A 24779-nucleotide genomic window follows, 5' to 3' on the forward strand; every position below is an offset into this window, starting at 1 on the left:
CGAGATAAGCAGAAAGTTGTCGTATTAAACCCCTAACACTAAGAACTTTCTAAATGTTGACCATTTAGTATCAGCGTAAAGAAATCAACAAAGGGATTGGTACTGAGTCAGTATAATGTAACATAGTGTATGTTTCGAAAGGGCCTTTTAGTGGTGTGTATTCCCGTCAGACACCACCAACAACAACCCTCCAGTAACAAGGGATTTGGGCCTCATCTATTGACCGCTTCACTGTCCCCACTCGAGAAAAGCTGTGGACCTCAGCTATTGACCGCTGAATTGTCCCCAAAGAGGAAAAACTGTGTGGACCTCAGCTATTGACCGCTTCACTGTCCCCACCTGAGAAAATATGTGTGGACCTCAGCTTTGCCTCAATTCCCGACTCCTGCTTTAATAGAAAACAATATGGCATCATACTATGACCGCTTAAAAGGGCAAGCGGGATTTATGAACATAAAGATTTGAAAAGGAAAAGTTCCAGCTTGAACAAGTGATAGATTTCTTTAAAAGTGGAACTAAATGCCTTACAAATGTATTCATCCGTACGATGACTTTGCGTGAACGACGGTTCATCCATTATTTATAGAATTGGGATACCTTAAAATCACTGTAATCGTATGCAGACAACTACACTCCATTCCTCCCTCGCATAATTCAGTAAAAAGGAAACTAATGTATCTTAAATGTCCAAACTTATGTTTAATATATATCTATTATCTCAGGTACCGACTGGAGTTTGTGTTCAGATCGAGTTGATTGGTGCCGTGTACCAGCGAATGTTGGAGAACTTAGTAGTAGATACATTGCCGTGTTCCAACGAATACAGCTTTTAATGTTTGGCAAACAGGACAATGTACCATATTAACTTTTTATCTCACATTGAGAAGCTAGGTGGTGACCCTACCATCGGCTGATATTGCCATAATGTCTTCCATGTCTCAATATGATTAACTGGTACTTTTGTTGTTTTGCTGTTATTTGTTTGTTCGAAAATAAAAAAGAAGCAAAGCGTCTTCCTGCCACACCAGCTGTGTGCAACGTACATCCACGAATACATCATAGGGTTCCACATACTTGACCACCTTGACAACCAGTGTGTATGCCAGGACAGCTCCTCGTGACCACGTGACATTGCCATGAACATGAACAAAGAGAATCGAGTCAATATAGCCATATCCGATTCTTCCTAATCAGGTCAAACTATTATATGATGGAACCAAGAAAGACATCTAGACGTGAATTGATTCATGCATACAAGGCCAGAGGCAACAGGCTGTATTAGGATGCCCCACTTAAACATCCGCTTGTGTATAATTTAGTGTAACCAGGAGACACTACTTGATCCATCTATGTCCCTGATACACATAATTGTTTGACGAAATGCTTAGAGTATCAACATAGTACAGTGTCTGCCTTGGCAAGGTGCGAAAGGTACGAACGCACCGGGGTCTCAAGCTGAATGGCTGGGGACGAACATTTTAGGGTTTTATTAAAACAGATTATAATAAAAGCAAATCATTAAAACTAAATCTGGTTGTTAAAACAAAACTTTAATTTCTTTTGCATATCTCACAAAATTGCTTCAGTGAATTTCCCTATTTTGCACTGGACCTGCACAGCCCTAATACCGACGCTGATAGTTGTAACTACAATGATCACCTATTCCTTCAAAAAGATCTCAACACCTTGAAAAATGACTTCACACATGACTCCTGATGTCTTTAGCATCACGAAATCTAATAATACGTATCCATATCCATATCGTAGAGTAGAAATGAGTAACAGCTAGAAGGTCCAACTACAAATTGACACCAACGGCAATCACCAACAAAAGAGAAGTACATCATGTGCTGAGTCATCGGTTACCAGCATTCTTATGATTTCACCTGACAGTTACTCGTTGCAACCAACTCCTGTATATAAACATTGCTTGGTTCTTTTCAATAATTTGTTCACTCATCACACAAGCGCCAAGTTCTCGCTTGATAGTTGTTGTCTTAAGACGAATCTTTTACCTGGATATTGAAGTTGAATTTAAATAGGTAAAACGGGTTATTTTTTATTTTGTTCCCGATTCTTCAATTAGAAAAACGCCATATGTTGCCAGGATCGCACAACTGCACATAAAAGAAGAGAAACATTGAGACCAAACCCATCTTATTGTTCTATCCATTGTCAATATTTCTGAATGACACTGCTGTCTCAAGTCAACTCCCGCATGCATAGACCTTGCAAATGAATCGCTTTTGCCTGATCTTGAAAGTATATTTCTTAAGTCAAGATTTTTAAATGATTTGCTGACAATCTGTATCATTGCGCTCCATCCAACAGTCTTTTCTATTAAACCTGTTTTGCATGGTGAATGTTGTATTCTTGACAATACGATCTAAATTAAGCTATAAAAGAAGCATACGTATCCTACACAAACCCGTCTAGGTAACACTTCAGGTAGTACCCCATACATGCCTGGGTTTCGATGTGGCACCAGTTGATCAGCTAAACGACAGAAAGCATGTTAGAAGAGCTAATACATGCTCCTCGAGTAGCCATAGATAAATACGCATGTATTAAAAAGATTTAATTCCGAATATTATTATTCTTTCAGACGGAACAATTGGTTTACTTGAGTACTGTTTTCGTCATGATTGTCGTTGGGAATACATTGGTATTGGTGGCTATTGTCCTATCCGGAAAGAGAAGATCTCGAATGAATTTCTTCATGATCAATCTAGTTTGTGCAGGTAAGAAATATTCTGTCTCATTTTTTTCACTTTTTGTTATGGTTATTTGGATCTCCTTAATCTTACTTGCATTACTTTTTTGGTGTTTAAGTAAGCGCTAAAGTAATAAATAGGGACTTAACGGCACACAAGAAGCAAGCTTCGACTGCTTCAATAACAAATGTGAGACAAGTCTGTTGTTGCTGTGTTCATCTTTGTAATCATGCAAAAATTGATGTGCATAAGGTGAATTAATCGAAGACTTCCTTTCTGAGATGAGTTTATTAATTACAAGAAATAGGTCACAGGCACTTTCTCACAGTCATTTCTCGCGTACCAAATAAGTCTTATTTGAATAGATCAATCAAACGTTTTATATTAATAAAAGATTTAGCTATGAAGACGTATTCATACGCATAATAATATACATTCATACATGCATGCATTCATCTATTTGATGTCGGTTAAACACGCTATTTAAATTCATTCATCGGCACTTTGTAACTATAAGTACATAATTGAAGACAAATCAAATTATGCAGAAGAATAGCGTATTTATGGAAGGACGGGATTTCAACATTAGCGATGAACCTCGTTTGGCAGGAAATTAAACACTTTATTAGCCAGGAACAGTGTTATAGTAATTCGCTTTGGACAGGAAAAAAGCAAACGAACGTCCTAAGGCCGATTTAGATTTTTCTCAGATCTCCTCTTTAGTTTTTATGATTTGTTTTCCTTTATTTTTTCTATCGTGTTTGCCAAGGAGATCTGATATAGGTGTGTTATCTATTTTAGGGTCTGATGTACTACATCCACTCTTTCTCTGGTCTCACTCTGAGAGTTGACGTATTCATTTTTTATTTCATCTTCTTTTCTTCTTGTTGTATGAAAGTCGTTCATTCCTCATTCTGATCTGTATATCTTTGAAACTCGTCTCCAGCTTCTATTACAAAATGATGGCATTCCAAAACCAATGGTGATGTCAGTAATATTTTGAAATACCTGCTATGATAACATGCAATCAGGAGAATCAAGTCAAGGTAATCGTCTTGAACTGATAATGTTATCGGTTGAGCAGTAGCATCAGCATTACTGTCGTTATTGACATAAGGAACGGCGACATACCCACTCTCAAAAATAGTGTCCACCACCATATGGTGCTCTTCTGAACTTTACTGGAATTAAGTCTAACGTTGCAAAACGTGTAAATGTTATTCTTCAACACCCACTGGATCACTATATGCACAATTCCACGGTTTGAAATATCAGGTACATGACGCGTCCTGATTAATTCATCAATTCCCATTCTGATTGTCTGAGGCAGAAAGAGATGTATTTCGATTGGAAAATTGCTAAAACAAATTGCAGTCCCTATCTACGCAATATAATGTGAGACGTAACATCCATTTGCAAAGACTCAACGTGTTGTTCAGTACAGAGTATCCAACTAGCATTTCCAGTATTCTGTTCTATCCAGCCTGCCTTGATTTGTGATGGTGATGAGGTGATCTTGGCCATTAAGCACAGAACAGAGACTCCTTTTCAGTCAGAGACAAAAGTATGTGTATATATATATATATATATATATATATATATATATATATATATATATATATATATATATATATATATATCGCTCTTTTCTCCTTCAATAAAATAATACAGATGTTCGATCGTAATAAATACATGAATTTAATAATAAGTCATTGTCTGCAATTAGGTAGGTTCTTTCCTGTCACAAGGGGTATTGTCTGATTTGTTCCCCCGAAGAATGTATGCCTGTTTTTAACAATGCGTGTATTTCTCCCCAAACGAGGTTCGTCTGCTTTTTGTCTCTAATGTTGGATTCCCATACCCGTAATATCACCCATATACTTACTTATATACATTTTCATACATCCACATGCATGAACGCACGATGCTCAAAACTGGATCCCCTAAATGAACATTAATGATTATTACGTCAATACAAACTACTGATCCTACCAAAATTCTCTCTCTTTCTTTCTTCGGACAGATTTATCCGTCGGTTGGCTATTTGTATTGACCGACATCATTTGGAAGGTAACTATCGTATGGTATGCTGGGAATGTTGGATGCAAGCTTGTTAAGTTCGCGCAGGGGCTTGCCACCTTTGGAGCTACGTATGCTCTTGTTGCGCTCAGTATTGACCGTCTTGACGTCATCGCAAGGCCTCTAAGTATGGTTGGAGTTGGTAAGTGAACACGTAAATGTTGATCAACTGCAAAAATTTAAATTGTTTTCAGATTAGAAAATATAGCTCAGTTATAATAAATGGTTAACTCAATGCCATTGTTCGGCACGCAATTAAATTATGAGTGAACAACTGTAATTATAAGACACAAGAGCCAAGGGATGCCTGGGTTGCGTGCAGGCAAGGCAATATGTGCCATAAACCGGCGAACCCGGTTTCGAGTCTCAGTAGAGGAAAGATTGTTTTCAAAATGGCCATCCTGTATGATAATGTTTAGTGTGTGTACGCATGAATCTGTATGATACGTCAGCACAATAATTCATGAAAAGAAAAACTAGAACACTGATTATCAATAACAGATCACTGAATATCAATAACAGATCACACATAATATTAATAACAGATCACACATAATATCAATAACAGATCACACAGAATATTGATAAAATATCACACAGAATATCAATAACAGATCACTGAATATCAATAACAGATCACACATAATATCAATAAAAGATCACAGAATATCAATAAAAGATCACAGAATATCAATAAAAGATCACACAGAATTAGAATATCAATAACAGATCACACATAATCAGAATATCAATACCAGATCACACAGAATATCAATAACAGATCACACATAATCAGAATATCAATACCAGATCACACAGAATATCAATAACAGATCACACAGAATCAGAATATCAATAACAGATCACACAGAATATCAATAACAGATCACACAGATTATCAATAACAGATCACACTATGAAAAATATATCAAAGATAAATATATAAATGGATTCATACAAATGGTAAATCATTGATATTATCAAGAAGATTGTATAATGTACTTAAATCATACAAACCACATGTGAAAACATAAAATGTCATTAAATGTACGGCGCATAAGCAGGGCGGTTTGGTTTGTCTACACGAAATACTAAATTGAACGTCTATAAATTAGGTGACAAATGGATTTTGGCTCTCCACCTTTCAAATACAATGATGTATATGGAGGAAGAAAAAAGGGGGAGGGGAACCAAATTATAGAAAGTAAAAATGTAAACAAAATAAACACACATTAATCTACTGAAGATTGAGAAAAAGATAGATTATTGCAGAATAAGAGATGATCATGGTCTTCTATTACGGTATTAAGGCAATATATTTTAAAGTTTGTTCCCAGTAGAACTTTGTTGTTGACTTGTTGTTGTTGTTGTTGTTATAGGGTTTAACGCCATTGTTCATCACAGGATACATGGTGGCCAGTATAAATGGTGGAGGAAGAACCCTGGAAAACCAATACATCTTACTTTATTGTACGAGGTCTACTTTCACAGCTCGAATAAACAAATACCATTATTGGACTTATTGCAACATTGACAAAAATAGTGCACACTAGCACTGCATATTTGTATTGCATTTTGAAAGATGCACTTCTATTCGATTCCTATTTTCAACCAAATAACGTTAAGAATCTTAATTGATGTTTTAACTGATGCCGTATGGACTATAACTGCAGTTTGAAATGATTTGTTTCAAAAAGAGAGTGTGAGTTGTGTTTCTTTAACGATTAACAACTGCACTAGGTAAAACACTATTTATTGTCTAGCAGATCAAATTGATTTAATTGACTTAAATAAATATATCGAGCAAGTTCGGATTAAAGCCCTTGTTCTGCCGATCTTTGTAAATCCCTGTTCGCTATCTTTTGGCAAACTATCATATAATGCTTTTTTTTCTTGCTATGGAGAGTTATCGATAAAACGTAATGTTCCGGATGATGTTTTTATTTGATTAATGTGAAATCTATGAGTTGATTGGTTAATCAAAAGTTTAACAGAACATTATCACGTATCTGCCTCCGTTAGATTCTCCGTTATGTCGGTGATCTCGAAATTAGTAAGATTTCTGTAATAAGTTTGCATGCCTAAAACTATTGCATAATAATAATAATAATAATAATAATAATAATAATTAACTGGACTTAATACAGCGCCTAATGTTTAGAAGCTCTAAGCGCTTTAAATATTAGATAACACTTAAAAACATATACAAAGACAAGGTTACAAAAACTAAACCCATGAAATTACAAAACTGAAATATGCTGACAAAAGGGAAAGAAGTAAACATTATTAAGTCTTCATGTCTGTTCTTGTATTTGACATGAGTGAATTTTAAGAACACTCGTGAATGGGAAAGCTTCTGACAAGGTATTTTGTTTCAAAAATACGAAAAAAGAAAACGCAAAAAAATAATTAACTTCCAACTGATTTAGTTGTTTTTTATATATTGGTTTTTTAAAAATATATTCGGTGATTTAAAAATGAATCAGAGAAACACTGAACCAATCAGATGAGCAGTCTTTAACTCATCCCAGTAGTGGAGTGAAATCATAAATCTACAAGCGAATGTGAGCTGCATCCCGGAATTCCGAGCTCTTTACGATTGCAAGGTATATTTTAACCAGACAGACAATAGGTTATATATAAATCTCTTTTGCGAGACACGAGTGCACATTTGCTGATTATTTATGGTAAATAAAAAGCATACAGTCCAGTGCTATCAGTTCAAAGCAAATAAATACGATTCAGTGTTTCAGACATATTGGACGATACCCATGTTTTAGTAGCTCGATTAGGCTACATGCTGCTCGTCGAAAAGGAAATAAAGTTAGGCAAAAGCATCTGGTTCTATAAATCATTGTGACCTCGAGGAATCAACGAGTTTCCCCCAAATTAATCTTGAATACATTATCTAATATGCCGAGAAAAAAATAATCTTAAGCTGATTATACGCGTTTGTCTGGGTCTTTACTTATCCTCGAGGTTTTGAGTAGAAGCAATTTACTATGTGGAATTAAAATTGTCCTCTTCGTCATAACTGTATTGACGATTAAGGAGTTTATAAATTTTTACGTTCAATATCAGACTTGAATTGGTCGCGACAACAATAGGTTACATCAGACTGTTTTATCCTGAAAAAACTATGATTGTGCAGTCTTTATTAAAACCCGATTTATCACACAAACAAATGTTGTTTCTTTATAGATAGATAGATAGATAGATAGATAGATAGATAGATGGATAGATAGATAGATAGATAGATAGATAGACAGATAGATTGCATTAATATATTAAAATAATATATTATATTATATTATAGTATAGTATAGTATACACGTAATCAATACATAACTCTAACAATATGATGCTGTGTATTTGAATACTAGATTGGCCTTTAAACAGTTTCACATAATTATCCAAATAAGTGGAGAGAAAAGCAACTTTTTTTTAGAGCAACAAGAAGTCATTGAATTCCCATTATGGATGTCTTCCCTGCAGAAATTGTATTGCCCGTCAAAATTTTGATATACGATAGACCCTGAAATGATTATTTTTTTCAGCTATTTGCCCTACAGGTCCTGCAATAAGTTCTTTTTGATTGCATGTCGGCCGAATGAAATATATGGGCACCCCTTGCCACTTTCGGAAGAAACAAATTGCAAATGAAACAGTGCCGTGTATTTTGATCAATATTGCACTCTCCTCTGCAGTCAAGAGACGTCTGATTTTTGTTGACTCTATATGCAATTAGTATCATCACGCCGGATCACAATTACAGGCCAAAATGACAGATCAACACCGAGGATAAAATATTGATGGGCAAAATTAGTCTCGAGTATTAATCTCTGCCTCTAAAGACTGTAAACACATACGAATTAGGCCAATATGAGTATGATAATTAGAGAGACAAAAATATGCCTTATTTCTTTTCTTTACTGGATCGTTTATGGATACGTGTTGAGCTTATATACTGTTAAAACCGTGAGATGGTTCAATTTATAACTTCTCAATTCACGCTACAGTCATCATTGACGAAATTCTATATTTTTACTAAATTTATCTAATTAATTATCAATCGATAAATTGTATTTCTTTTCAGTTCAAATGGATATATTTGATTTGTATGTTTGTGAGTTAGTTCCTTTTTCTGAATGCACCGTAAAGTGAAACATAAAAGTGTCAAAGTTGTGACACATCGTTTTCATTTTCTCTCCCTTTTTCACTCAGGTCCATTTTTAGCTTTCTCTTGCATATGGATGACAGCCGATAGGGATCGATTATGTGCTACACGTATTTGGTGACATAGATCAATAACATATCTGCATCTGTACATTTGTCAGAATTGAATTTACGTGTAATACTGTCAGCGGTTCAAATCTCAAAAAGTATTTCAAAGCCGTATTTCAAAGCATGTTCAAGACTCTTCTCCCACGGGACGAGATGAATATTCAGTACATAAATACATACACTTTGGGAATAAGTTAGAATAGTGGTTGACAAAAATCACATATCATTTTTCCAGGACGTGTGTCTAAGCTAAATAAATTGCTTTTTGTTATAGACTCTTAAGTTTCTTCATTTACACATCATAGTCACACTCAGATTCAAATCTCGGTCAACCAGACTCTAGAATGGCTCAACGATAACAGGGTATAGTAAATACTCGATCAATGTTACCGATAGACGGAGCTGAGGTCAAAAGTTGCAGAAGCGACACAACAAAACATTCCTCTCTATCTCCAAATGTATTTACAGTCATTAAGGGGATGTTCTTCATGGATGCGCCTAATGTTCGTCAGCCCTAAAAGTATCAAATGGGAAGACTCTACTATTTCCCTGGAGTCTGAAAAATGCGTCTGTGTTCAATCACACTTTTCAGTCAGCTTTTATTCATGATATGTTGTATATGTTCTATTTCAAGCACGGTCAACTATGCATTATATTTCCTTTCTGGTACCATTGAAACAATTTCTGCCAAACTTTGAACAATATGTGCATACAATGTATAAATAATATTTCTCATGAAGTGTAAAACCCCATAGCATCCTACATGTAAAATTAAACGAGAACACCAATGCTACGAAATAATAGCAAAACACAGATTGGAAGACAAAAACATTGTTATGTGGCTTCAATTATATATATATATATATATATATATATATATATATATATATATATATATATATATATATATATATATATATATATATATATATATATATATGAAAGTTTTTTAACACATTCATTTAACATTCATATGCAGCTATACCAATGTTACGTGTATGGAAGACAAAATGTAAGAAGATTAAGAGGTGTAAACAAAATAAAATAAACTATGAGAAGTATCCATGACAAATCCATACGTGCGTAAAATAGATATATGTCAATGAGCGTGTGTTATTGTGTGTAAAATAATATATCATAAATTGAAATAATAATAATAATAATAATAATAATAAAGGCTTAGTATAAACATATTGTATTGTCATAAAGGTTGACAGAAATGATCAGGCTACATGTTTGCAGAATTTAGAATTATTCCTTCCCATAAAATCGATAAAAAATATACATGGATGGTAGCAGTAAATTAATACGATTTCGCTCAGTTATATGTATGCATAAATGATTCTGTGAAAATTATATATGACAAACATAAAGTGTGCTCTGTGTGTGTGAGAGAGAGAGAGAGAGAGAGAGAGAGAGAGAGAGAGAGAGAGAGAAAGGGGGAATGAATAAAAAATGAATAATCGTCGCAGAAATCGGTCACGGCATAAAATACAAGAAATACATACACAAGAAAATAAATGGCTACAACGAAGAACATTATGTCCCTCTTATCAAAAGGGCATTAAATAATTGAAATGAATAATCTTATTGTGCGTGCTCCTGAACTGTACAAAGCGATACTTGTTTTAATACATGTTAGGAACACGTCAAATAATCGAATATTGACAATCGCTTAAACATCGAATGGTATACTGAGATTAGTTTCTGTTGAAATTTGTTTACGCCATTCAATGTTGTATTTGAAAATAAATATGTATTGACATGCATTTTCTCTATATTCACCACAAGCACACAATGGATTATTTCTCAAATATTTTTGAGTATAAATGGTTGTGCAAATCAGTACATTTATTTGTAATGCTGGAGTTCTGACTAGACGAGTTATGTTCCCAAATGAGATAAGGGCAGGTATATGTCTTGTCTTAGCCTCTATTTTACTTCAGAAGACAGAATAATTGCTTTCACCATTCAATGAAAAATACCTTTATTAACTTGGGACTGGGCATTACGTATAAGCCAACTATGTGAAAAGTCGTTTCACCTCAGACAATTGCTAGGCAAAACATCAATATCCTTCTGAAATATAACTGAAATACATCTTGACACAGTGGCACTATCCGCTTACGACTCAGCGTGCCAGGGGAGCCAAGCATCATTAATTCAGTCTATGGGAAATCCAAAAGTGATGAATATTAATAACATGGACCGTCCATGTTTTGGCTCCGTGAGTCGAAGCTCGCGTTTCCTTCTGATAAAATTTCAATCATACGGAACCTGGAAACAAGACGCTAAATTAGATCATTTCTTTTGATATAATGGCAACTGAAACTGATTTATTTTTCATGATTTATATAATATCTGGACACCAAATATAATATAAATTCGTATACACCTGCGATAACAAATACATTTTAAAAAATGCTGAATTTGTCATTGCTGTGTATATATGTGAGCGAGTGTGGCGTATGGGGTCTTCCTCCTAGCTTAGGTTTTGCATATGTCTGCATATAAAATGACCTGTTTACAGTGAGATAAATGATTATTTTTTAGCTATAGTATCTGAATGAGCAATATCATGTCAATGATGTTAACGCTGAAATGACCAACGACATCCGGCATCTTTATTTTGGAAACTGCGAATCTTCCTTTAAAATAGCTTTACGAAAAGTGGAATTTTGCGATTATGCCAGTTGTTTTATAAATACAGCTAATACCGACGTGTAATTCAGCAACGACCTGTTCAATATATAAACCAACGATTTACAAGAGTACTGAAACAATTAAATGCATGCAAGTTTTTTCACGCCTTTGACAAAACAGTGCTGATGTTACGTTATTGTTTATTACAATTTACAGTACTTTGGCAATGCGGTCCTCCTTCCTATTACTGTGTAGGTATGCACGAAATAAGAAACGTGTATGTTTATGCTAATAAACAATGTAAGGATTATATTTTCAACGGTGTGGAGACAATTTTCTGGAATTGCAATGATGAAGAGATGATGGAAACAACCCCCCAAAAAACTGGACTGAAGCCATTCTAAAGTGTTACATGGTAATACAACTAAATCAATATTTCTCAGAGCTATTTTCTTGTGCGACTTTCTATCATAATTGGATTCTATAAGATGATGGTTCTACTTTTCAGAGATATTGCTTCATTTTCCTTCAGGATAGTCATTTGTTCAGCTGTATCAACTGTCACTCAGCACTAAATGTTCAAATGGACCTTGGATGTACGTCCAAGATCGGCCTAGACTACCACGAAAGCCCAAAGTATAGTACAAGCCCGAACCGCTAATATCCAAAACTGTGCATTAATCCGAATTAAACTAGTGTCCATCGACTTGTTCTCACTGATGTATGTAACATCAGAACTAAAGGATGTCTCAGGTGACATCGGATAATATGATTTTCTATTGTATTTCTGGTTCTGTATCGAACAGAACTTTATTAAAGCGAATGATTGACGACTAATCCATGATTCAAACTAAATATAAAATGTTCATGTCATCGCATAAATTATCTTCAAAGCCAGTTGCATGTATATTTGTTTGTATTTTGTCCCAATTAATATATTCTTAGAAAATCGTTTCATATTCAAGTAATAACCCTACCTCCAAAAAATAATACATTGAGAGGCACCTTGTTTAGTTTTTCAGGTGTATTTCATGCTAGTATTTTCTTGCCAAAAGTTGTTTATTCAAGGAACAAATTTCAACATTTGCCTATCCTCTTGAAGCGTTGGAATCATTCATGTACACTCTATTCGCAAACATTCGCAAACTAAATGTGTAACAAATACTCCGCAAACTAAATGTGTAACAAACACTCCGCAGATAGCAGCATCTTATAAAGTAATGCATTTTAAAAGCTTGCACACCGCTGACGATGTTTCTAATTATGGATTCATGTAGCAAGGCATGAAAAGTGCGCCAGCGTAAACAAATATTTGTGAGATGCGTTGAAATTTAAGAGCCAACATGTCCATTTCATTAACCATTGAAGTTATCAGCAAATACCGATTAACAATACCGATCAAAACTCGAAGTGGCAGACTTAGTTAAAGATATTAATGCAGCAAAATCTCAAAGAATTCAATTTGCATATGTTTATTTAAATCGGGGTCCGTGCATGAGTAATTTAATTTTGACGCATGTCAAGTGATACGTTCTTGTAATACTGATGATATCGTATCAGAAACATAAAATATATCTTATTACAACTGAGAACAATTTCGTCATGGATGATTTTAGAATAGGTATACTTCAACGTTTTATCTAAATTGTATTTTAGATCGATCTTAATTGATACCGAGAGTTTGTCTCGTAGTGATAGTTAGGAACACGAGTTTGTGATATCGTTTTAGTCTCCAGAAGTGAGTTCGTCAGTCACGTTAAAGACAAAAACTATGAAATTTAGGTCGCATGATTTTCTCATTTTTGAGATCACCACCATATAACCATAGTTATATAACCATACAGCAGCAGGGAAGTTTAACAGACCAGTGCGTCCAGACCAAATAAAGCTTCCTACGAGAACTTTCTCCGTAGAAGCCTCAGAATTCAAAAATAAAGCCTTCTACGGAAGCTAATTTTCATGCATTTCAGACCAAGTGCATCGGGTGGTCGCGCCATGTGTGTTAGTAAATATGCGTTCGAGACAGGAAAAATAAATGTCGGGGAATAAATTTTTGTGTATTTTTTTTTTGTTGCATGGTTGGGCTGCTTTTTCATGAATAAATTTGATCAAGACCAATTCGATACCGACTGCGTGGATCATAAAGATTTATCGTGATGAAACCGTGCGGCGTTGCCTGAGCGCGGCTGAACAAATTTTTAAATTTATTTATATCCATGTCGCCGTTGCACCAGGTCTGATGAATATTTCTCAGCGTGTGCGTGTCTACGCCGTTGAACACCGATAAAATGTTGCAATTGTCCCTAATCACCTTTGGAATTTGCGTGTATCTCTGTGTCACGTAAATAACATCGGTGTTCTTGTGTCTGCCACGCGAGAATATCCTAGCCGGGTTGGTCTGCTTGTCCAGCATAACATCGTCGAATACAACAAGATTATTAATATCGCCGTCCAAATTTTCCACGGATGGAGCTTCATTGATGTCTGTGATGAATTCGATTGTGCCTTCGTCGGTATTGTCGCTAAATTCTTTTAACACTTGATAACAACGTTGATCGTCAACGGATGGTGCAACCAAGTACAATTTGTCCCATTTCAGCCATCGCATAATCAAATTCAATAACAATTGCGTTTTACCAGATCCTGACGGGCCGATGATTATCATTCTGATCGAATTCGGTAATACCGCATGATGTTTCACCTGCTCGCGTCGTTTCGTGGCTGAAAAATCAATTACATTCATGTTAATAAAATACATGGATCTATATTGTGTGAAGTGCCGCAAGCACACAGCTACGATAAATCCGACTGAAATCGTTACACGCAACAACAGGAACGCAATTGCAGGAGAATGTGAAGTTTGTAAGACGCGCAAGTTTAGATTCGTAAAAAAAAAACTAGAACCGGAGGAGACATTGCCGCCTCCATGAAAAATCTACCTGGGCTGCCCTGGGCGAAATATCCCGGAGAGAAGCATCTACCAGGGTACAATTATTGTGGACCCGGAACAAGACTCGATATCAGACTCGATGATAATAACCAACCCAAACAAGATGAAAATCCAGTAAACGCTATCGATAACGCTTGTTACGATCACGATCTCGCATATCGCAGCGGGGATTTACAACAAAGGCATCTCGCTGATATCAAGCTAATTCACGCATTAGACGCGATTCCTGATAAAAGTTTCAAAGAGAAATTGGCATCCTGGTTGATAAAAGGCGCGATGAAAGGCAAATTAGTATTCGGTGCTGGTAAATAATATGGAGCAAATATATTATTCTCCGCGAGGATTTTGGCGAGGAAAATCAGCAATTGCCAAACTTGCCAAGGCCGCTAAAGTAAAACAATCCGTCGCTGAATCGTGGCTATCAAAACAGGCAATTTGGCAAATATATCTCCCTCCACCTAAAAAAATACCGTACGCGAGTTTCACCGTCAGTGTACCCAACGAGGTCCATCAAGCTGATCTAATGTTTCTTCCTCATGATACCGTTGACGGAGTCACATATAAATATGTCCTGACAATCGTTGATATCGCTAGCAGGTATAAAGAAGCCGAGCCATTATCGAATAAAACAGCAACGGAAATTGCCAAGGCATTTAACGAAATTTATTCACGATCCTCGTTAACATGGCCAAATCTTCTCCAGGTTGATCCAGGTCGAGAATTTCTTGGCGCGGTTACCTCATTGATGAAAAAAAATAACGTGAAAATCCGACGCGGTATCGTAGGTGTTCATCGCAATCAAGCCATCGTCGAAAGATTCAATAAAACGCTCGCAGAACGATTATTTGGATACCAATACGCGCGTGAATTTATTCAGGATAATCGATCTCACGATTGGGTATCAAGATTGTCTCAGGTAATTAACGCGCTAAATAACGAAGTAACTCGAACAATAGCAATGAAACCCGCAATTGCAATCACAAAATCGAATATACCCCTAAAGCGAGATTCCACAATTCAACCTGTACTAGGTAGCGTCACAGTCAGGTATTTATATAAAGAAGGTGAGGCTGAAGGAGGCAGAAAAAGAGCAACCGATCCAACCTGGAGCGTTACAACTCACAAAATATCAGCCGTAACAAGATCGTCAGGAAGACCAGCGATTTATATCCTAGATTCGTTAGCGCCTCAACGCGGATTTACCAAGGAAGAATTACAAATAGTACCAGAAGAGACTCAACTACCGCCAGCGTCACTGATGTGATTTACTCGAATTCGTCCTAGTTGAGATAATTTTCTTACTCTCGATACGGCTAAATATACCAAAATTTGACCAAGAAATTCTGTCATCGACGATCCAAACTTGTCCATCTACGGTCAATCCCTGCGACGAGTGTATCGTTGTTGCGTAGCCTAATTTCCACGGTGATTTTTCTGCATTTATCGCGTCATTGACAAGATTAATATCAACAAAGATAATATCATTCAAGACCAACTTTTTTTCCTTTCCACATGGCAAAATAATATTAATATTTTGTCGCCTAGTATTAGCGGGCCTATAGCATAACGGTACCTGCAGCGTTGGAAATTTCTCGCAATGCAGCTTGAATAGCATTTCCTGAATAATATCACGAATAATTTTTCTACTAGCAACGATCAGATGATCGGGACGCCACAAATTTAGAAAATTGCTCATCGGAGTCTCGTCGATTATTTTCCTCATGACGTCACACTGAATCTTATTCGGTTGTAATCGAATTAATTTTTTAAACTCGGTCAACAAAATATCTGTAGATCTATAATCAGCGTCGATTTCTTCATAATAGTCAACAAAACTTCTGAGCCATTCGTGAGGCGATTCACCATCGATAGGATTAGGTTGGCCGTGATCACCGCACATTATCACAGCGGTATTTTTCCCTTCCAACCAAGTCAAGATCGATTTTAAAATATCTAAATTCACCGTGCAAATCTCATCGAATATTATGATTTTGTTGATATATTTATTGCCCATACGAGCCGAGTCCCATGATCCGCCACTGTACTTAAAATAACTGTGATACGTGCATGAATTAACGCCAAGCTGCTTTATTTCTCGCGCTAATCTGTGAGTCGGAGTCAACACAATCATATCGGAATTTGCAAATAAGTTTATTACTCGCGTTGTTTTACCGCTACCGCCAGGTCCATTCAGGTAAACGAATTTACTGCGCGAAATTGGGTCAAACGCAGATGCGGCTGTCGAAGATTCCAGAATCGAAGATTCTCCAAATCTACCTTGATGAAATTCATCGCGATCTTCAACATCGGCGTCTTCGCAATAATCTAGGATATCTTCATTTTTTATCCTCCAAGTTCCCCAGGAGCTACCATCGGTGATTAAATTTTCTAGCCTGTATTGATATTTTTTATCGATATAGAACGAATCTGTCGCGACTCTTACTGCGATATCAGAAAATTTGTTTATCATCGACAGTAATTTTATACTTACATAGGCGAGCATCGATGATCATAGATGCGTATATTGCGCTGATTCTCCGTCAAGGTAGCTAATCACGGTACCTAACTTTGTTCCATCAATCATAATATTCTCTCTGTTACAAAATATTCCTCTTGATACCGTATCGGCGATTATAAAATCCATCTCGGCGTCGTTGATAAATAATCTAGCGTGTCGATGTTTGTGATCAACAGATCCACCTTGAGTAAATTTACCAATTATTTTTCTTCCGATATCTTTCGCGTTGTCACAGTCTGTCGGTAGCCACACGTCGGTTTGTTTTCTGTAGGATATAATCGCCTCACTCACCGTCAACGACACTAACATCGACGAATCCAGCATATATCTCAATAACACTGTAGGGACCCAGCGACGCTGAGATAAATGCCTGCCAAACCAAATATAACAAATTTTATGTAAATTTTCAACAAACTTGAACGACGTAACACAAGCGAATCCGGTCATGACAAAATCAGGCAATGGTCCGTTAATCGCTACCCTTGTCAACTCGCTGGTAGGATGACCGAATTTAGCAAAATAATCTGCACAATCGCCATATCCGAGGAAACTTCCAGGATAACACGCGCTCATGTCAACGGAGATCATATCTTCGAAATCGTACTTGGTATTCCACAAACCACCATGGCCATACTCGATACAGCTAAGTTGAATATCAGCGAGAAATTCGTTCCTTGTAGGCTTCCACGAGTTTTTCTCTCTAGCGGCGTGAGCGGCCACAGACGGAACTGTAAAGCAATTCGTTAGCAACTGATCGGGATTCGACGAATATTTCACCGCAAGTTTTTTCATTGATTCGTGTAATATTTCGTCCCTGTAAATATCGCCACATGGTAAAATAAACTGATCGTATCTTTCTTCACTCGAAAACAACCATATCGATATTGGATCAGATGCGCTTATTTTTTTGATAAATCTGAACATGGCATCGGAATTATCTTTCGCGGCATCTACAGGATAAAATTTTACCACACGATCCCGCGGGAATATCATTACCGAATGCGACCACGCATGGGAATTGTGATCGACAATCTCGATTGGTGCTCCTCGGGATCTATACGGCGACGAGTATAATATTTCTCCCGATAACGTTTTCACCGTGATTGGAAATTTAAGTTTTTTGCTCAACGCAGCTACATCGTCCACAGATGCACCATCAGCGACGGTACTTGCCCACGCATTAATTTTATCTAGCCTCAATTGAGTCAAACCAGATCCACGTCGAGCGTTTTTCATGTGCTCGATAACACGCTCAGCCACGCAGTTTATCATCGGTGATTCTTTCATCGTAGGTAGGTTTTTCACATCCGGGATGTTATTTAGCCGATAAATTCCATAAACAACAGCGCTGGCTGGATAAGATCTAGCATAATAAGGGCCATCGATTCCAAGTAACAATCCGGGCTTAGAGTTTTTATCGAGAACAACGTTTTTCTTACCGCCACGCACTGGATCTCGTTTATCGCGAATAATCCAAGTATCGTCAGGCATTTGTGCGATAAATTTTATTCCAAAGATAAATCGCTCTTCTTTATGCTCGGTTTTTATGTGCTCGATTATTTTCTTGGCTCGTTCCAGATTCATCGTAGCATCAACAGAGTTCGTTTTCCAAGTCGACCAGGTGTGAACAGCTCCATCGTCAAAAATTCTTTTTTCGCTCGGTCAACCTCAGGTATAATATATTCTGCCTCATCAAGATCAAATGCATCCATCGATTATATTTTAGACATATGTTTAAATTATAATGAATCAATGCAAGTGGATACCAATCGGCTCAACAAAATTTTGCGATAAATCTTGTAGAGGTGATTATTGTGGCGCTCATATACATGCGATTCGGCGTGGCAGTAAAGGACCACAGCGTTGTTTAGTTTGTCAAGTTGGCACGCGAGGAAAAACCCGATTGTGTCTGGCTTGTAGAGGGAAAAATTATCGGAAATTACGGCGATATTACGAAAAAAGATCTTCCTCGTGATAACATGCGAAGAAGATTATATTAATCGATTCAAAGCAAATAACGATTTAGACATATAATTATTATATAATGAATCCAAAATCAGCGATTCCAGAATCAACAATTCCAGAGAAAATGATTTCCGAGTTTAAATCTCATCCTACGATCACGGGATATGAATCGTCATCCGACGGCATCGTCAGGAATATTAGAACAAAGAAACATGTCGGCCATGTTTGTAATTCGGGTTATCTATTATTTACCGCCGGCAGAAAACAACAAAGACATGAATGTTATTACAACCATAGATTTGTGTTCGAATGTTTCCACGGACCGATCAAGGTCGGCCTTGTTATCGACCACATTGACGGAGATAAACTAAATAATAAAATATCCAATCTTCGAGTGGTAACTCCGAGTGAAAATTCTAAATTTGGTAATACCGGCGGCGTACGATCAGCTAAGGCGGTCAAATCAATGAACAAAGAAACAAATGAGGAAATTGTATTCACGTCGATGTACGCAGCTGCAAGGTATTTTAGCATTCATCCGAATTCCGTGCGACTTGCAGCAGAAAGAATATATAACGCGACATTTTCCTATAAAATTGGCGAGTGGATCGAGTTTTATTATATTCCGATAATATCCGAAGAAAATTAATTAAATATTACAAAATTTATATAATGAACGAGGAAAACGTAAACAACATCATCGAAGCCATCGAGGATCTGAAAAATAAAAATATAAATTTATCTTCGGATTTGGACGCAGGTAAAATCCCGCCCGAATTTGAGACTATCGTCCAAGGAAAACTCGAATACAGGTACACGCTACCATCTGAATACAAATTTATAAAGAAAATCCAGATTGCGATGTACCAATCGCTCGCGACTGTCAGCGATGATCAAATCGAGGATTTCGTTAAATTATCGACACTGGTAGAAAAAGTTAGATCGAGTTTATCAGACGAGTATGAGTCGAGAAAAATTACCAGCTCGCGCGTCAGACAGCTAAAAAAGCTGGTCGATGAAAGTAGAATTGGAATCAAAGATTCCTGATTCTTGAATTAAAATCGAAGAATCTCAAAATTAAAATCGAAGATTCTATCACAAAAAAAAAATTAAAAAATCTGCTAATTTTGAAAAATTTCCTGGTTTTTATTTATTTATTTTTTTTTGGTATTTTTTTCTGGCGGACAGATTTTTCACGATCTCACCAATAAATTGATATTTAGTGTTTCTCCGCGTATGTCAAGCAAATTTCCATTTTGATCCGTCAGTTTGAAATTTATCCTCGATAATAATCGATTGTGACATCGCAGATAAAACGGATTCACCGGTTCTTTTATTATCAAATAACCGGGAGAATCGCTAGATGAAAACGAATACAAGATAAATCCCTGTTGTGCCTGCTCCGACACAGACGCATCCACATTGTAGCTATTTTCAACAACATCCGCGTGAAGATTAATCGCGATAACTTCCGTTATATTAACGATACCAGGCGAAATATGCCGTCCCCCTTCGGATGGATCATTATTGTGTCTGAGAAACAATGCTAATTGTATTTTTTTAGCCCATGCGGCGTGTAATTTTGGAAATAACTCGTCGATGGTATCAGTGACGGATTTTCTCATTTTATCAACATCATAACCGGGGAATTTGAAATTTGGTAGCGTTCCTTCGGTTAATTTGAATATTTTCATAAATTTTTGTTTCTCTCCTGAATTTCTGATCAACTTAAAGCTGCTAATAGGAAGAACGTAATCGGCAATTGATATATCATCAATTATCGCCTGAATGAACATATTGTGATAATATTCAAGATCGTTCGCGAGTTGATTTAAAAATTTCACGTAATAGGTAATTAAGTTACATAAGTTTGATTTATTTAAGATACATTCATGGAATAATACTCGCAATTGAGATAAATAAATTTTATGTTCTTGATTAAATTCACTGATGGTGTCTCTTATAAAGATACCTTCTATTGGGGCTATCGGAGTTTTATCTTTACCGACGAAGACGACTTCCACGCCGGGGGGGATTTTGGGGAGAGGCAACCATGAAATAATTCCTTCACCCTTGAAAGTAAAAGCAAATATTATTGAGTCAGATTTATGTTTGTTAATGAGATTAATAGCCTTCCCGACTTGATTCATGTGTATGACGATACCTCCGTACGATCCTTCATCGGTGGTAAAATCAGATTTTTTTGGTTCAGGTTGCTCTGGAGGAGCTTCCCTGTATAAACCTGGAATAAAAACATCTGGTTTTTCCAGAGGTGGGATTTCGGGCCAACCTAGTACGGTCCTAATCGATGGTTGGTAAATATCAACGATATATGGTGATTTTACCTCGATCATCGACGACATTGTTGGTTCGTGTGGGGATATTTTTATTCCTGGTGTAGCATCGCCGGTTATATTTGATATTCTACTGGTAAATTCTTTGTCGATTTGCTCAATTTCGTAACTGCCTGTTGGTATACCAACGAAGATCCAATCGGGAGTTCCATCGGGTTTGTTTTTGTTGGTAAAAACAAGCGAATTGTTTGACAATAATTTGCCGAACGATTTCGATCTAACATTGGGCCAACTGTTATATACACGTAACTGCGATAATGCAATTTCCTTGACGCTAATTGGCGTTAGAAAATCGATACTAAATTCTGGTTTGGTTGAGCTTGCCGATATCAGTGTTGTTATCGGTTGCGTCGTGTTTGTCACGATTTGAGTTAGTTCGGACATTATTTATATTTATTTGTTCAGTCTCGGAGTAGATATTTATCATCGCTGAAAATTCTAGATCGGATATAACGCCGTCGTTGAGACTCTCAGAAAGCAACGATGATAATTTCGAATACGCCTCGTTGACCTGGGATAGTTTACTCGTATACAGGGACAATTTCTCATTTGTGCACGAGGATATTTTTTTGCGATGATATTGAGAACACCAGCGATTGTTGTTGTTGATGATATTACTATCGTTGCAACGATCGGCGCGATTGTTGTTACCGCGGATAAGATTATTCCCGCACCGGCGACTATTGCGCTTACCGCGTACACGGCAACATCGATGGTAACTAATCTACGCTGGTATTTCTTTATTTTTACCTGATACTCGTCAAGAAGTTTTTTTAGCGAATCCTGCCACGAACGCGCCTGATTGTAACGGTAGTCCGATGCGGTCATTTATTAATTATTTATTATAACCAATTGGATTCCATCCGGATAAATATTCGAAAATTACATAATATATAACTGGTCCTGTAACGGTTCTATCTGGTGGCGATAGCGTAAATGTTTCCGTGACATCTTCATTTATAGAAATAATAAAAAATCCGGGATAATATTCGTAAATTTTATGGATACCTGCTGTTACATTGAAATTTACCACCGAGATAAGATATACTCGATATACGCCAGCAATTGGCGCGGTAAAACCAAGTGTGTTATTCTCGGGTGTCCAAGTAATATTCTGTGTTTTTATCACAAATGTTAAATTACAATAATGATTTTTTGTTACCACCTGATCTGGCACGTAAAGACGTGTCAATTTTGGAAGATTCAATGGCGATATTTTTGTGTTAATATCGTTAATTTTTGTAGTTGCGTCGAGAAGTTCCGCTTCCAATTTTCGAACTTCTGCGCCATACAATATTATATCGACTTTTTCATTCGCGGTTTGACGTACCTCGTTAATATCATTGTTAATTTTAGTAATATCCTCGTTGATTTTTTTCACTCTCTCACTGAGATCGTCGTGTGATGTTGTATCGGTCTTTTGGTCAATTTTTGTAGTTGCGGCGAGAAGTTTCGTGTTAAAATCTCGAATTTCTCTGTCATGTAACGATATATCAACCTTTTGACGCGCCAATTCACGTACCACGTTAATTTCATTGTTGATTTTAGTAATATCCTCGTTGATTTTTTTCACTCTCTCACTGAGATCGTCGTGTAATTTTTATCACTTTTCTGACTCATCATAACATTTATTTCGGTAATTTCGGCGAGAATATCATTAATATCTTCGCTGATTTTCACTATTTTTACGTTAAGATCGTTGTGTGTAGCGGAGGAAACATCGATGAACGTTTTTATATCTTCCTCGATTTTTTTACCAAGTTTACTTGAGGTATCGTCGAGTTTTTTAAGATCTCTAGTTAGCCTCTCAAATCTTTTTGTCACTCTCTCCTGAAGATCGTCGTGTAATGTCTTATCAGTCTTCAGAAGCAACGCCGCTAATAATTCGCTGTCTTTTTTTTCCATGTCCGCGATATTGACCTTCGAGGGTAACTTCGAGATAAGATCGGCGACGTCAGCGATAGATTTTGTTACCGAATCTGACAGGCTGGTAAATTGATTAATACGATCGTTATATTCGTCCCGCTTGATTATATCGGTTATTTTTACGTTACTTGTTTGTAATCTTCCTTCACGGCTCTGAAAAATAGCAACTTCGCCAGGATCTACCTCTGACAGCGATAGAAGATTGTTAATATCATCCCTGGTTGCAAATTTTGATGTATCGACGTCGGTTATTTCCTTCTTCCTGTAGATAGATCTACCGTAAATGTCAACCATGATATTTATCTATGGCGTATTTAAATACGATTCTATGATACGGACCGGATGATTTTGAAATTGCGTCGAGAACGTTAATTGATTCTGGACCACATATCGGTGGATCCATTAACGTCTGCGTCGGAAGTGTCGAGTACCAAATCGGAATATTTAATTTTGAAACGTAATTGACGAATTCTTTGGGTGGCGCTATTCCATACGAATCAAAATAAACGACTTCGCGAGGATTAATCGCGTAGGCGACCCAGTGTGTGCCAGGTCCGGTACTTGAATCGAGATTTATTATCCCTGTCTCGGTGGGGTTTGGTTTTTCTGGTAGTTGATTTCGCATAAATACGCCTCTGAAAAATTTTATTTTTTTATTTTTTGCTTCGCTGAGTAAATCTAAATTCGAATAGGGCGTGCTAATCTTAGGCCGGATCCGTACAGAGGAGGTCGTCCCAATCTTAGGCCGTTTCCTGTTTTTTGTTTTTCCTCCCTCCTCCTTGCTTCTTCCAGGATTCGTTTGTGCCTCTCTTCCCGCTGCTCCGGTGACATTCTTCAAACCTCCCACATATTTTTGGTCATACCGAGAAGTGCCCCTATTCGCTTCTCGGGTGGAAGCATATTCAGCATCTTTGGTATATCTAAATTACCGCTCTTTTTTACCGTATCGTCCTCCCATTACTTTATGCGCTAATTTAGCACCTACGGCCCCAGCCGCACCTAACCCCGCCGCTTTTGCACCTGCTATTAACCCGGGAATTAATAATCCTAGCAGAGGGAAAATTCCACCTACTTTGACCATATCTCTGATGGCGCCTATACTAAGATTCACATGAACGCCGGAATTCGCTGATTTGGCTTTGGTGAAGCGTTCACGTTGACCCCTAGTTAGCGATAGTTTGTTAGGCCCACCCTGAATTTGATCGTTTTTCAGGGTTAATTTCACACCGCATCGCTTTGCTGTTGCTGTTTGGAGTTTTTTCACCTGACCCGGGGTCAGAGTTACGCTGACGTGTTCGTATGGCATATTAATATTATTTTAATCTAAATTTAGAAAAATCTGGGTT

General features: G+C 36.9%; 1 protein-coding gene across 1 annotated transcript in view; it reads left to right on the forward strand.

Annotated features, from left to right (window-relative positions):
* Nucleotides 1–2602: 2602 nt before the first annotated feature.
* LOC149790488 (cardioacceleratory peptide receptor-like) overlaps nucleotides 2603–24779 on the forward strand; it is a gene marked incomplete at its 5' end in the record, with an annotated part of 115401 nt that continues 93224 nt past the window's right edge. Inside the window, 2 exons of the mRNA XM_089971392.1 lie at nucleotides 2603–2741; nucleotides 4738–4935. Coding sequence (XP_089827518.1) covers nucleotides 2603–2741; nucleotides 4738–4935 — 337 coding nt within the window. The remainder of the gene's footprint in view (nucleotides 2742–4737; nucleotides 4936–24779) is intronic.

The sequence above is a fragment of the Sinohyriopsis cumingii genome, chromosome 10 (assembly GCF_028554795.1).
Source record: "Sinohyriopsis cumingii isolate HCF-2022 chromosome 10, ASM2855479v2, whole genome shotgun sequence".
NCBI classification, from domain to species: domain Eukaryota; kingdom Metazoa; phylum Mollusca; class Bivalvia; order Unionida; family Unionidae; genus Sinohyriopsis; species Sinohyriopsis cumingii.